At 35.4% G+C, this 13,268-nt stretch overlaps 1 protein-coding gene across 1 annotated transcript; it reads left to right on the forward strand.

The window, feature by feature from the left end:
- The first annotated feature begins 11,631 nt into the window (after positions 1–11,631).
- On the forward strand, positions 11,632–12,576 carry LOC149200451 (ER-bound oxygenase mpaB-like). The gene is made up of 3 exons (XM_089400949.1): positions 11,632–11,915; positions 11,973–12,201; positions 12,310–12,576. The coding sequence occupies exons 1-3, from the start codon at positions 11,632–11,634 to the stop codon at positions 12,574–12,576; spliced, it is 780 nt and encodes a 259-aa protein (XP_089257075.1).
- Positions 12,577–13,268: the final 692 nt, after the last annotated feature.

Raw genomic sequence — 13,268 nt, forward strand, 5'->3', positions numbered from 1 at the left:
GTTTACTGTATATGAATTTATATATTATGTTCAAGCACATTTACATATTTGCTAAACCAACAGATTTTAAAGCAAGTAATCAGTTGAAAACAAATACAAGTATACACCCATATTTTCAAGCATTTCTTAATTCCGCGTTGGTTAATCATTAAGACTTGGGAAAATTTAAAGCTTTCAAAGTGGGAGAGGTTCTTGTAAGTTAGACAAGAAGCCTAAGAGCCCCATTTTTAGATCACTTGTGGTTGCCTCCACAAAACCACCTTCTAAAATAATGCAGAGAGGAAGATCTCTCAAACCAAGAAGAAGCAAAACGGGTTCAGTCCTTGAGAATGTGTGCAATCAACTCCCAAGGTCTAATCAATTGATAAAGATGCGAAGAAGGTCCCAATGTTCATATTTAGATCAAAAGAGACAACCTCCAAATTTACCATCACCTGCAACAGCGAGAAATAGAACCTTTTGGGATATCACAAATGTCAACAATCATGCAACCACCAGAAATGTCAACAACCCTGCAGCGACACTAAATAGGAATACGGGGATCTACACAAATGATGCTCCTTATATGCATAATTACATGACATATGCATAAAGCCCAAAACCCTTGACTCATCGTAAAATGCAAAATTTCTTCAAGAATCCAAAATAAACTACACTCTCATATAAAATCCCCTTCAATTTTGAGGGATCATAAGTGACATCGAACTTGTTCTGAAGAAGTGTGAAAAAGTGGGGTTAGTGCTATAGAAGCATTGCAAACCCAAACAAATTCTTCAGAGCTTTCTCTGCAGAATTTGAACAGGTTGCACACTTACCATCCCGATTCGACTTAGCGTCCTGATTGGACTAGATTCAGTTAAGATGGGGTTTGTGCACCAATTGCACTAACTCTGGTTGATATCTCCATGGTGGTTATGGGTTCTTATTAGAGTCATTATCCGTTCCAAAAAGAGAACCAAGAAGACATCACTATAATTATTAGTTTTGTAATAATCATGAATTTGACGGCCTTAGAGACTTTAATCATCTAACATTAGATCCGATGGTGCATACCAGTACACAATGACATTTAGGGGAGTTGTTTTCAAAGAGAAACGCCTTACATCATAATTAACCATCTTAATGAAAATTGTGTCATTGAATTTCAAAGAAAATGATGAAACTAAAACTAGCTCATCCATATAATTTAAATGGTTAGGAGACATTGATAAACATCAAAACACTTATCTCATAATACAATCACATTGCCAAAAATTAAACAAATCATAAAATTTAACAAAATTATAACTTTAAATTAAATTGCTATTATTACTAATTATAAAAATAATTAACATATGAAATAAACATATATACATTTAAAAAAGATATAACAATATTTTAAACTATGAAGATTCGCCTCAAGTTTATTGTGGAGATTCTTAATTTTTAAACAGGCTTTGTTACCATACCATGGTTTATTAATGCTACATGTCAAAAAGATCATAACTCATGTGTCCCTATAGCATTTTTTATTTAATAATCAATTTAATTAAAAAGGAAAAAATATGATCACTAATTTTGAGATAAATCTATAATCAACATCAAAACACTTATTATATGAGACATCTCACATTGCTAAAACTTAAAAATCATAAACACTAAATTGATTTTAACTTATTTTAAATTATTATTATTAATAAATAATAAAAAGAATATATATATATATATATATATATATATATATATATAAAACAAAATTTTTAACCGTAGAGATTTACCTTGCTTTAGTATGGAGATTCTTAACTCGTAAATAGACTTTGCTACAATACTATGGACCAATAAAATGACTTATCAATACCACATGCACACAAAACTATAACTAATTTCTTATGACACTTGTTCATAACATTTTTTTAATACAATTTTTGATTTGTGTATACTACTATGAATATTCTAGAATATTTCATGGAGATTAAATTTCTATTGTCAAACTTAATAATTATTGATAATTAAATTAAAATTCTAAACATCCTATTTCAAAATAAACACTCTTCTATCAATATAATTAAAAATATTCTATAATATTTAATAAATATTAAATTCCTAGGATTCACTTAATAATAATTAAATAAAAATTATTCTAACCCTAATGCAAAATAAACACGGGTATTGAAATCATTTAAATCAAAGCTTGAAAAAAACAAGAAACCCCTAAAAGAAATCGCAGAACCATTAGAGTTAACCATACTTAGAAAAATGTTCAATTGTTTTTAAACGCCAACCAATTATTAGTCCCTGCCATCTGGCAATGGCATGGGACTATAGTAATCAATTTGTAGTCATTTAGCATTACTTGGTCTTTCGTTTCTGAAACTTTCTTATTTCATGTTGGTTATTTACCTTTTCATGTTTGTTATTTACCTTGTCATTGAACTTGATGGTCCTATTTGGCCTTTTCCCTAGGCAGAAGAGGCTGGACTATAGGTTATTTTGATTTTAGGCTATTCATTTTTTTTAAATGTTTTGGACTATGGAACTAATGTTAACATTAGTTTGAGTTGCTTCCTATGATTGCAGTGGTGTTAACATTATGGTTGCAGTGGTGTTAACATAGTTTGAGTTGCTTGCTATGGCTGCAGTGGAGCAGCAACTACATGTTGTTGCAGTGGAGGGGCAGATTTAGGTACTACACGTGTATGCATGCAGATTACAGGTGGATGGATGCATGCAAATAACTTCACTTTGAGGGCTTTGAGGCTCAATCGATTGCTTAACCGACTAGATTTGCTTCAAGATCTCTGTGGATCTGCTTCACTGATTGGATCTGCTTCAAGCTCTCTGTTCAAGCTCTTTGTCTAGCTTTGGAACTGAATCTTTGGCAAAAGAAGCGGAAGCAGATCTGAGCCTGCATAGAAGTTCACAAATTTGATCATTTGAAGCTCAAGCACTGATAAGCACTTGCTATACTGAGTGCAACAAGCACCCACTAATGCTCGTTTGACAATACTTCTGAGTTACCAGAGTTTACTTGATGCCTTGATGCCTTGTTCTCTAGTTATATGAAACTGATATGAAGACTGCGAAGAAAATGACGAGACAACTAGCTCTCTTACCTTTTCTCATGTTGCCTGATGTTGTTGAAGCCGACTGTTGCAAAGCTTCCTCAATCAAAGTCTACTCCTGCCTCAATCAAAGTCTGCTCGCTGTGCTTCCTCAATGGAAGTGCTCCATTCTCCACTGTAACTAATTTCACCGACATTAATGGGAGTTTCCTCATTAACAAACAAAGGTGAAGACTGAGGAACAACACACAGGTGAAGACTGAGAAACAACAAAGATGAAGACTGAGGAACAACAGTTGCACTGCTGGGCATCCCATTGCCATTAATATAACCTCTTCTCTGCACTCTCACACACACATAAAATGCCAACATGATTGTAGTCAGAATCCCAACTATAATGGCTATTCCATACCCTAACGCTACTTTACCTACCTTCTTTGCATCAATGAAGCTACTATTGCTGCTCATCTTTGCTATTCTAGCCATGGGTCACCTACTCTGCCAAGCAGATCTTTAAGGCTCGATGAGACAAAGCACAGAAGGCCAAAGTACATACACTCTTTTAGGCTAAGGCAAGCTTTTGTATAAGGCCTAGGATTTCCCCCTTACAGGCCTTTAAGGCCCCAATAGAGGTAAATGAACCACCAAAGATAGAGGTAGCAGCATCAATGCTAGCAGCAGGGAGCAGATAGAGACCCGTGAGCAGAATAGAGCTTATTTGGGAACAACTGTTTGTGATGGGAATAGGGTAGCAGGTCCTCACCCTCCTCTCCAGAGGTAAGGGGCAGCAGCACCTAAGTGAGCAGGAGCATGCCTTCAATAGCCTCGCTCCCTTCCCCTTGAGAACTTCATCGAGGAGACCCGCCTTCAACGGCCTCTTTCCCTTCCCCCTGAGAACTTCATCGATCTTGCTTGCCTTCAGCGACTTGCCTCATGTATTGACATATTAGCAGACATATTACCATGATACAATTTTAAGTGGCATGGTTGTCGCCCTGCATGCTATGTTATGGAGAAGGAGGTGAGGCATGTGGCAGTCATGGGAGGGCCCACATGGAGGTCTTTTTATTTTTATTTTTTTAATCACTTTAATGACTTTGTGAACCTTAACTTTCAACTAATTCTTATTGCTGCAAAGTTGGTTTGAAGTTCTTAGTGTTAGAGCTACCAGAGAAACAATGGTAGAATATTGTGAGATTGCATTGTGGGGACAAGGATATTGTAGCAGATGTAATAGTTTCTTTTCAATGGCACAGACCCTGAATTTAGGTACTCAAGTAAAATCATGCAGTTACTCCCTGTCCTTGGCGTTTCAACTGTCCCTCGCACAACTACTGGAAGGCTCGGTTAGGGAAATATTTAGGGCCTTTACAGGTTATTTTTTTGGTCTTCAACTTTAGCTAAGGTATACGATTATTAAATTGTAAAGTTGATTTTAAGATTTGGAAGAATATGGATTTCTAGTTTTGTACTTATTTTTTCATATGCTCACATGAAATTGGGCTTATTTAATAGACTTTTGAATTCATTAATTGACTTTTGAAATCCTCATAAATTGTTTCAGATTTTATGATGGGGGTGAAGAATAGGCTTGCTGCTAGATTTCCCCCACACACAAATGAAGAAATTTTGTTGGGTGTAGCATAGGTGAAGATTATTAGGTTAACTGGTTAATCATTACCCCGAGAGCCAGGAGAAAGAGTGTGTTCGAATGGAAGGGTTAGGGGATAGTTACGAGGCATTCCTAGGGCTTTTGAAGATCAACATGGCCACAACCAATGCACCGAAGACCGCTACAGGGAATTCACTCAGTAATCCTTCTCAGTCACAGCAAGTGCAGCAAGCTAGGTATGTAGGTTATCGATCTTCTATCAATGCATTCACATTAACTAGGAAACCAAAGCCAGCTTTATCAGATTCTTAATGGAATTCAATGGCCATGGATGTGACTATGCAAGAACTGGTGAGCTCGTGTGGTACTTCGGCGTTACAGAGCCCTCAGGGAATCTAGGTACTTCACAAAATTTTAGTACTGATGTCAATAGGATGCCAGATGTTCCACCCTGCAGAGGAAGCCATCGCAGGGCTCAGTCGAAAATTTCGTTTCACTTGCCGGATGATATCATGTTTGATGGTGATCTTGGTTTTGCTGGTTTTGACCTGCCCACGGTCTCTGATGACACAACTAAGGTCGAAGATCTGATTTCCATGTACATGGATATGGAGAAATTGACTTCTTTCAGAGAGCCATTGAATGTTGTGGTGGGAGAAGGATTGAAGCTCCCCTCGGGTGCTGAGACTAATCAACCTCCACATCATTCAAGAAGTATTTTTGTCGATGCTGTTTTTTCTAGATTGGAAGGTAACTTGGAAGATACGAAAGGGAACCTTTTCATCTCAAAATAAACTGTTCATGAGTAACTCATGCAGAGATCATGCCACTTATACTATAAACCAGTTCAATAATGTGAATTCATTGATTTTATTGAGAGTCCACTCAAAGAGGGGTTCGTAGTAGATAGCCATATGGTCATATGTCACCTGATTTGGCAAGGTTTTTTTTTTTTTTTTTTAATTTAATGAGTTAAACATAGTTAGTGTTACAATGGTTTGGTCAAAATCTATGCCCCTGGAGGCTGTGTAGCAGTGGCCAATTGTCACCCCTTCTATTACACTGACAAGCTGGTTGAGTTTGCTCCTATATTCCTTGGCCGAAACTGCATATTATACATCAATTTTGTTATCAGATGCAGATTCCAACTTTAGTTGGACTGAAGGAATTTGCACATCCATCCATTGAAATTTTCTCTATTGTTGGACATGTTGGGCCTATATTTTTTCTTGCCACTGCAATGTTCGGGGTTTGTCATTCAACTGGGTTCTATAGTTTCCGAAAAGGAGCTTAAACTTTGTCAGGTATCCATGTCAATGATTGCCCTTTTTTGGTTCTTTATTGAAAATTTCAAATGCTTCTAGAACACATTTAAAAAATATTTCTCACTCTTGATTCAACATTTGAATTTATGCAGGAAATGATTTCTTTTAGCTTGAATCATGATTTCACTTAACAACTTTGCAAGTTGGTATAAGCATTGTTATCTAACTGCCTTTTGGGATCCGACAGGCAATGTCTATCATGGGGCTTTATAATTCAGCCTACTGGTTGACTTGGCTGACTTGGGAAGGCATCCTCACTTTTGTATCTGCGATTCTCATGGTCCTCTTTGGAATGTTGTTCCAGTTCAACTTTTTCCTCAAGAACAACTTCTCAATTTTGTTCCTTTTGTTCTTTCTCTTTCAGTTCAACATGGTGAGGACATGAACATCCATCCCAATTATTTTCAAAACTGCAGAGTAAAGACTTTGATTTTCTTTAAAAAAAGAAGAATTTTAGATGCACATCGATGCCATCAACATTTCAATCATAATTCATGATTGCAGATGATGACACAAATATGCATATATTACACTCTATATGTATATGGTTCGTCTTGACATTTATATTGAATGACCACATGTTAATATGTTACCATTGAAATAATGAGGTAAACATTTATTTCAAAATACAAATTTCACATTGCAGAGATGAAATGACTTTAAACTAAGGGAAAAGAGTAGGAATATACATTGAGACTGAATTATTTTGGATTGCAATCTTTAGGCATGAATAGAAGATACTCACTTCACAAGATCATGCAACATGTTGGATTTGCCTTCCTGTTGTCTGCCTTTATAAGAAAATCTCCATAAAGCTATCATTTTGCACAACTCCTAAAGGCAGAGTACATGTAATCCAAAACACTAATATAAGTATCTTATTTTTTGTGCAGCTTGTTACAACATTTGGATTTCCATATTCACAAACATATTCTAAGAGTGTTCGTGCCATCTGGTCCTTATTCCCTCCAAATCTTTTTGCTCAAGGCCTAAAATTGTTGGGAGATGCGACGGGTATAGACCAAGATGAAGGAATCACTTGGTATAGTAGATCAAAATGTCCTTCAACGGACTCTAGCTGCGTTTTTCAAATGGTTGGTTCACTTGATCTCATCTTTATTATAGAAATTTATCTTTAAGTTCAAAAAATTTGGCCAATATTACTAGTTATTAATATATAATTTGTAAAATGTTTGATTATATTTTTGTAAAAAAATTCAAATTTCTATTGATTTATAAGGTCTCTACTAAATATTTATTGATTTATAAGATAAAATAATTTTATCTTAAATGGAGGATGGCCAATATTTCTATTTGCAACTATTCGATTCATATTTAGCTAATTTGTAGAGACTTTCTTCATATTTAGCTAATTTGAGTCGCAACTTAGTTTGTCACTGTATGAACTCCAAAAGTGCACACTCTTCATTGACCTATTATTACTTTTAGCATTCAAACCCTAGCATTCAAACCCACGTTTTATCAATTTTAGTGAATATTTGAAAAATTCATATTTTTCTTCATAATTGATTATAACTTGGAAATTTTGAGACAACACTGGATTGAAGGATCTCAACTGTAAAAGTCAATGGAAAATTTGCACAGTCACGCAAGTACAACTAGCATATTAAATCCCGGTTTCTAATCAACATATCTTTGTATATTAAATTGTTGTTTCTGAAACATTTTTAAAGACCGTTTCAGGTTCTGAGTCTTTAACATAAAAGATACTGTTACTGTCTTCTCTAGTGTCTTTATTCAATAATGTATTTTCCATGTGCATTTCTATTCTAGGGGTTTTCATATCCTTGTATAAAATGGACTGTCATTACTGCATTGGATTGATTTGCAAAATTTTGAGCTTTCCATTGCCTTGATTTTTCTTTGTGCTACACTCAAACTTGAAAACTTCTCTTCTGACTTACCTAAACATATCTTTTTCAAAGAAGTTGGAGACCCCACTTATCAGGTGATCCTAATGACACTAGGCAATCAGTTCAAATACAGGCAACAATGAAGTTTATGAAATTTTGAATGTTCGAAGTAAGCTTCTTCATGAGCTTGGAAATAAAATGTGCTAGTTCACATGTCTAAATTCTGTATATGGGGCTCAGAGAAGGTTACACAAGAAAGAAAGGGTTTTATGCAGATTACTTATATATTGATCATTCATATAGATAAAAGTTAAAACCATATGTGTTACAACTTACATGTAATGTGTCATTTCTACAGAGCTATGATCCTACATCCTTGTGATACTACTGTTAACGATATCTCTATATTGCTTAGAACTATTACTATTTTGCATATAGTGTGGTTGTTGTTGTGTAGCTCTATGTTTCCTGATTGATATGTTTCCGTCTTGCATTGGTTTGGGTTTCTAATTTGGGAAACATGCCTTGGGTTCCCCAGTGAGGTTTTTCTTTGAAAAAACTTGATATCCTTTATGTCACCTGTTGGCAATTTGTGAACACATTTGATCAAAACTTGTAATTGTGCTCGAATAAGACTAAAAACTACTTGCATCCACCGTGGATACATTTTTAGCTATTTCACAGAATTCTGTTGTGCATATCATGGAGAAGAATAGATATTTATTTCCATACATTCATTGGATTCATTTTTCATAAAAAAATATTTGATAGATTTTCAACAGTTGAAGTGTTCATAACACACATAGTTCTTGCAAAAGCAGGGTCTTCATTTCATGAGGGGAGATATTTGAATAAAGGAATAATTAATCTCTTCTTAATAAGAAATTAGGCAATGGCATGCATTCCATGACAAAGGGAGTGCAAATTTTAAGTCAATAATGCAGACTAAATCTAACCGATATGCATGAGAAGCTAAATCACTTTTTCACTGCAATAAATGATATTACAAACACCATATCTGTTGAATCATTGCACACATTCATTGGCTTAAGCTTGTTACATATGGCAGCAATAGAATACATCAAACCTATAGGGCTCTTTGCTACAACTATTTTCCCTTTTGATTAATTTATTTTCACTCTTGTTCTCTATGGATTCTTTTTGACAATTTCCTTTTTTCCTTTCTTAGCGGCTTTGTTCATTATTTCAATAAATTCATTCTTTAGGATGAGGAAGTTGATCGGACTGGACTATTGATCGTGTTTAGTTGAAAGGGTTCTGTATAGACCTAAAATGGTTGATTCCACATAATCTATTTGATTTCAATCACTCGGGGTTGGTTGTTCCTTGTTGCAGAAGGGCCTATCAGGGCAGACCTATGAATGGGGTAGGAGAAATGCTAGGTTTCTTTCTAATTATTTTTTAAGTTGGACTGGGGATATCTTACACATTCGCTTGTTCTCTAACTACGGTAATTTCGATTCCCTTCACATCCTTTGATGGCTTCTTGACATTATTAATTTGCTTCATAAGTTCATCCTTTCTAATTTTTTTTGAAAATTCCACTTGATTGCTATCTACTATCAATCCTATGGTTTTCTGCATCTAGAAAATAGAGTTGTGAAGAAAAGAGTCATACATTGCTTAAGATAAGAAAAAGATAAAATAAGAAAATTCCTTCCTTTTTACAAAATTGCACCACCATGCCTGAATTTTAAATCTAGCAGTTGCTTTTGTACCTGCAATTGCACTTAACCACACTGATGTTACACGACTTTAGAATCTAGGCCTTTTCTTTGGCCTGCTTCAATGTCTTGTTGACATCCTCAAAATAATTTGAGTTTCGAATTTGATGGAAAGATCTCATTTGCAAGGGATCATTGGAGTTGTACCTGCTAATATGATATATCTCCAGTGCTATTTGTTCTTTTATGGAGATAGTTATAGTTGGGGCCATGTTCAGAGTCCAATCTCAATTCTACTTGCTTTCATTTACTTCTGTTGCAATATTTTTGGTTAATTATTTGTGTTATTCTTTTAGTTATTTAGCACAATATTGCCTTTGGTCAAAATCTATAAAATAATCTTAATTTTTAGACTTTAATTATAACTAAAATGCTAGAATTTACAGCCTCTCTTATACCGCTTTAACTGAGACTTATGCCATTCGTGTGTATACCCAAATACTAGTTCTATGCTGAAATTGCTTGTCTTGGCAGATTGATTTGATATACAACTTAATATTATTTTTAGCTAAAATTTGGGTTTGGATTGTCCATTGGATGCACGATACAATACTGGGTTTCAAGCGGAGAGTCAGCGCTTCAAATGTTGTGAATGTAGCCTTTCCAGGTGTTCTATAATGCTATGACGCTCTGTTTTGTTAATGCCATGAAAGTGGATGCATCACACAACTAAAATCAAGCTGACTGACACGGATGGCTAATTCATTTTTAAAGAGTGGTGGCAGAGATTTCGAGAAATGGGCATAATGCCTAAATAACTGAAAAATGTCGCACTGCGAAGATAAATCCAGGACAGGGCTGTGAATATCTGCAAAGGGAACCTTTCGAACGTATTACACCAGACGGATAGTCCACCTGATGCTCCCTTGGCATGCAAGGCCATGCATTGGAAACCATTCCATATTGTTTGGCTTATTTGTATAAGTTAATTATAACTCCATTTTAAATTATAATTTATAAATAACGGAAATAATTAATATAAAAGTATAACTTATATTTATTCAAAAAAAATATGGAATAAGATTTTTAATCACTAAGATTAAGTCATTTTATTATGAAGATTCTTAATCTATAAATAGAATTTGATATGATATTATGAGACAATATCATGATTTATCAATAGCACATGCCCAAAAAAGCCATAACTATCTTCATATGACACTTGTTTATATAACATTTTTTACACGAGTATAATTACATTAGAGATATATCTCAACCTCTGCTTTGTGTATACTATTATAAATACTATAAAATATTTAATACAGGTTAAATCTCTATCATAAAATGATTATTTAAAAAGAAAATAACTTATAAACAAGTGTCATATAATATGAGTTATGATTTTTTGGCATATATATATATATATATATATATTATAAAATTGCTGAAGCTTCTAATTTGAACTTAAGGTGGATGAGGATGTGTTGACTTTTATTTTTAGTTTTTTAATTCTCTGCTTAGATTGGTTCTCAAGGGAATATGCTCAACATATGCTTAGTTTAAATGTTTATCAATGGTTGTAGTGTGTTACAGAGTTTATAAGGTTGCATTGACTTCTAATAAATTAAAAAAAATAGATTCGTGTCACCTAGCTTCCCCACCTACTAATTTGGGATTTGAGATTATTGCAATTCTAGTAAGATTTTCCATAATAAATTCCCCATTATTATTTATAAAATTCATTTATATATAATAAAATTTTATTTAAGAAAATGATTCCTTACAATTAATAAATTAAAAAAATTAGATTCATGCTAAGTAGTCCCAGATCTACCAATTTCATATAAAGTAATTAGAAGGTTTTTTTTTTTTTTTTAAACTTGGGAAACAAATTTCATGTGTATTATTAAACTTCATAAAACAGATTGCAGTAAAATCTGTTCAATTGTTTTTACTTAGGAAAACATGTTGACTGATTTGATGTACAACTTAAATCCACGATGGGGCTCTCCCATGATACTCCTCCTCCTCTTCTTCTTGTGGGTGGGCGTCTGCTTTCTCCTCCGACGCAGACGCTTGCGCCTAATTTCATCCATGGATCCCGTCTGCCACGCCCTGGTTCTGGCGAAGCTCGCAACTCAGGTGGATTTCCCTCTGCTCGGCAAGAAGGCTCTCCAATTCACCCTTTTCAAGACCTTTGCCATGCCCTCCATATCCAACCTGCTGATTGCCACTCGCCAGTTCTCGCCGGCAGTCGTAACCAAGCGATACGAAGACACTAGAATTCTACTACAGGAAATTTTCTCTACACGCTATCTGCCTTCATCTTGGAGCCCAACCGATTTGCCTGCAAGTACGGTAGTTCATTCTCTTTTCCAGTGAATTTAATTTCTTTTCATGGAAATCTAAAGGGCTTTTCGTTTTTGCGTTTGCAGGTTCAGTTACCGGGAGTGGACGGAAAATGAAAAGATGGCGACCTTCGTGATGTGGCGCGACATCGGCACGCGAATGGGCCTCCGAGATATTCCCGACACGTTGGAGGGAGTGGATATCTTCAACCGGCAATACGAAGCCCAGAAAATGGTGTACTCCCATACCAACAAGGAGATCGGCGATGCCACGTTGGATCTCCTGCTGTCGACTCTACCCTCCTGCCTCCGTCCGGTAGGCAGACGGATTATATATTGCTTGTTGGAGGGGAGACTTTTGGATGCCATGGGTTATCCACGTCAGCCCTATTGGCTCATCTGGATGGTGGAGGTCGTCCTGTAGCTCTGCGATGGCAGTTTTGTGAAATGGTTTTTACCGCCAAGACCACGAAGGTGGTCGACAGAAAGGATTTGGTTGAGGGAGGGTGCCAAAGAGGAAGAAGGTGCGAAGGTCCATAAATTGAGGCACAAGGAGACTTATCCAAATGGTTACTGGATAGATGAGTTGGGCAATGGCAAGCCCGGAGAAATGGGCGTGGCGTTTGGCGGTCATTTGACCTGTCCATTTCTACCTCCCTTCTCGGATCCCAAGAACCAAAGGATTGGGTGACTTTTTGTCCAGATAGAAAGCACATATTAGAAACTAGATTGTTAACTTGTGTTAGATAGTCTCCTCAAATACAATTAAATAATTATCATTTTATTTAAATGTATAGATTACTTAAAAGAATTCTTAATTTGTACGAGGAGGCCATGGATGAGAAAAGATGGTTTATTTGTTCTTATGTTTTAAGTTAATCTAAATATTTCCTAAGTTTAGACTCGCGAAATATTTAAAAACTAGTTAATAATATAATTAAGTCATTTTTAGGTGGAATTTGCAGAAACAATATCTAAGTTTTGTATATCTCATGTATTCTAGCCTTTCCACAAAATTTCAAGGCTAGAACACATCTGATACTACAAAAATTAATGCTCCCTCTTAGAGAGGAATGTGTTCTACTGCTACTGCACACCCTATAGCAACACCTATTTCTGCACCATCTCTTGTCACATTACTGATGTCTGACCATACTGATCACAAACCACAACGTAATTTTGATAAACGCTGCATCTGTGCTGCTGTTTACCTTGTCGAACTGTTGCCAACACTGCATTTGCACTGCACCTCCCTTTTATTTGTTGCTGCTACAACTACAACATCTGTATCTGAAAAGCATCCAAAATACTGAATCAATTATGATCAGTATAATGCATTTGTCACCCGAGTCTCTGAATGCTGCTAATATTTGTACTGTCACT

Source organism: Pinus tabuliformis, chromosome 2_1, assembly GCF_031772625.1.
Source record: "Pinus tabuliformis cultivar Carrire ecotype Pingquan chromosome 2_1, CPIR1, whole genome shotgun sequence".
NCBI lineage: Eukaryota > Viridiplantae > Streptophyta > Pinopsida > Pinales > Pinaceae > Pinus > Pinus tabuliformis.

What these genes read in the sequence shown, in the direction of transcription:
- LOC149200451 (XM_089400949.1), top strand. Translation starts at nt 11,632, where the DNA reads ATGGATCCCGTCTGCCACGCCCTGGTTCTGGCGAAGCTCGCAACTCAG. An exon ending in GTAGTTCATTCTCTTTTCCA is followed by an intron (nt 11,916 to 11,972) that starts GTGAATTTAATT and finishes TTGCGTTTGCAG; the next exon opens with GTTCAGTTACCGGGAGTGGA. An exon ending in TACCCTCCTGCCTCCGTCCG is followed by an intron (nt 12,202 to 12,309) that starts GTAGGCAGACGG and finishes GTCGTCCTGTAG; the next exon opens with CTCTGCGATGGCAGTTTTGT.